This window comes from Herpailurus yagouaroundi, unplaced genomic scaffold (genome assembly GCF_014898765.1).
Source record: "Herpailurus yagouaroundi ecotype Mexico unplaced genomic scaffold, PumYag 530, whole genome shotgun sequence".
Taxonomy (NCBI): domain Eukaryota; kingdom Metazoa; phylum Chordata; class Mammalia; order Carnivora; family Felidae; genus Herpailurus; species Herpailurus yagouaroundi.
This window is the reverse complement of record NW_024412747.1, coordinates 2,774,914-2,776,540: the sequence shown is the minus strand read 5'-3', so window position 1 is coordinate 2,776,540 and position 1,627 is coordinate 2,774,914. Positions and strand designations below refer to the sequence as shown.

At 60.8% G+C, this 1,627-nt stretch overlaps 1 protein-coding gene across 13 annotated transcripts in view; it reads left to right on the top strand.

The window, feature by feature from the left end:
• The first annotated feature begins 6 nt into the window (after nt 1-6).
• RYR2 (ryanodine receptor 2) overlaps nt 7-1,627 on the top strand; it is a 768,472-nt gene continuing 766,851 nt past the window's right edge. For all 13 annotated transcript variants that reach the window (XM_040464903.1, XM_040464902.1, XM_040464892.1 and 10 more), the window contains exon 1: nt 7-89. In XM_040464903.1, coding sequence (XP_040320837.1) covers nt 42-89 — 48 coding nt within the window. In that variant the 5' untranslated portion in view covers nt 7-41. The remainder of the gene's footprint in view (nt 90-1,627) is intronic.

Here is a 1,627-nt window from a genome sequence, read left to right as displayed (position 1 = left end):
GCGGGGCTCGGGAGCCAGCCCCGGCGAGAAGGCGCGGAGCCATGGCCGATGGGGGCGAGGGCGAGGACGAGATCCAGTTCCTGCGAACTGTAAGCGGCACGCAGCCCGCGTTTCCCCCGGGGGCCGGGGCCGGGCAGAGCGGCGGGGGCGCGCGGGCGGGGCGAGGTGCCCCCGGGGCCCCGGGGGAGCCGTGTGGGGGCGACGGGAGGGAAGGGTGCGTGTCCGTGCGCGCGTGGGGGAAGCCGGGGCCGGAGCGCGGCGGGAGCTCTGAGAGCGGGCGGGAGGCGCGCAGCCTCCGGTCCCGGGGCGCCGAGGACCGGCGCCTCGCAGCCGCCGGAGTCCCGGAGGAGGGCCCGTCCGGCCTGACCCGTGGCGGGGCTTGCGCCTTCCGGATCGCCCCTGGGGGTGGTTGGTGGTGCGGGCCGGGGGGCCTGTGGGGCCCCGGGACGAGGGCTGTCGCCGGGAATTCCGCCGCGGCGCGGTTTCCCCGGCTTGCGGGCTGGAACCGCGCGCTGTCGCGCAACCCCGGTACTCGCCTACTTGGCGTAGAGCGCGCCGCGGTCGGCTGGTCCCGGAGGAGGTGCGGGACGCGGCCCCCCCCTCCCATCTCCCCCAAGTCAGGGTGCTGCGGAGGGGAGGAGGAATCGCCCCGGTGGTCACCGAGGTTCCCTGGCACGCGGGCCACGGTGCTGCGACCGTTTGCAGAACGTGGAAGGGATGGGAAGCGAGTGTGTGTGTGTGTGCGCGCGCGCACGCGGGGGTGGCGGGGACATCGTGAACGTGTCGTTCTCTCAATGCTGGCTTATTGAATGCCTAGTGCAGCAAAGTGTGAGCGCCTGTGCGTGTGTAAGGGCAGGGTGACTGCCCGGAATTTCCACACTGGGTGGCAGCAGGGAAAGGTTGGCTCCACACTGATAGAATTTTTTTTCTCCTTAAGTACCTCCTGGCGCTGCTCCTTCCCCTCGCTGATTTGTTCGAACGCTGCAGATACTTCCCAGGCTGAGGCATTGCTCACCTCAGAGCTGGGACTGGAGAGCCTCTTGGCAAAAGAAAATGCCATAACTTTGCGGTAGGAATAACCTAGTTAGCATTTGCAGCATCCTTTCTTTCCGTCGTTCCTTTCCCGGCACTTGTTTCCTCCCCTCCGAAAGATTTTTCCTTCCAGGATTCCCCCCCACCCCCGCCCGAGGACTGCAGCTTCTGCTTCTTTTCCTCAACGGTGCAAAAGAGATCACTTCCCAATTACCTGCACGGTCACGAAAATCATAGATTTAAATTTTGAAATATTAGCCAGACAGTAACTTTTAGGTGTGAAAATAGTGTAGATGATGTATACAGGAGCAGAACAAGTGAAAATGGTCAATTTGTTCAGGAACGTTGTAAGTGGCCATTTTTTTTTTCTTTTGGTCTTCTAATTTTTGAAGGCATTTATTTTTTCCTTAATATTTACGGTGGGGGTGGAAAGCCTTTGTAAAGGATAAGATCCAGGGTCGGCCTCAAATGGGGAATGATCTGAGCTAACAGCTACATGTTATGCACCATTATATATGCTGTTTGAAGTACAACTGGCCCACGACTGGACTCTGAAGAGCCTGTAGGCTAAATCCTTGCTCGTGGGGAATGTTTT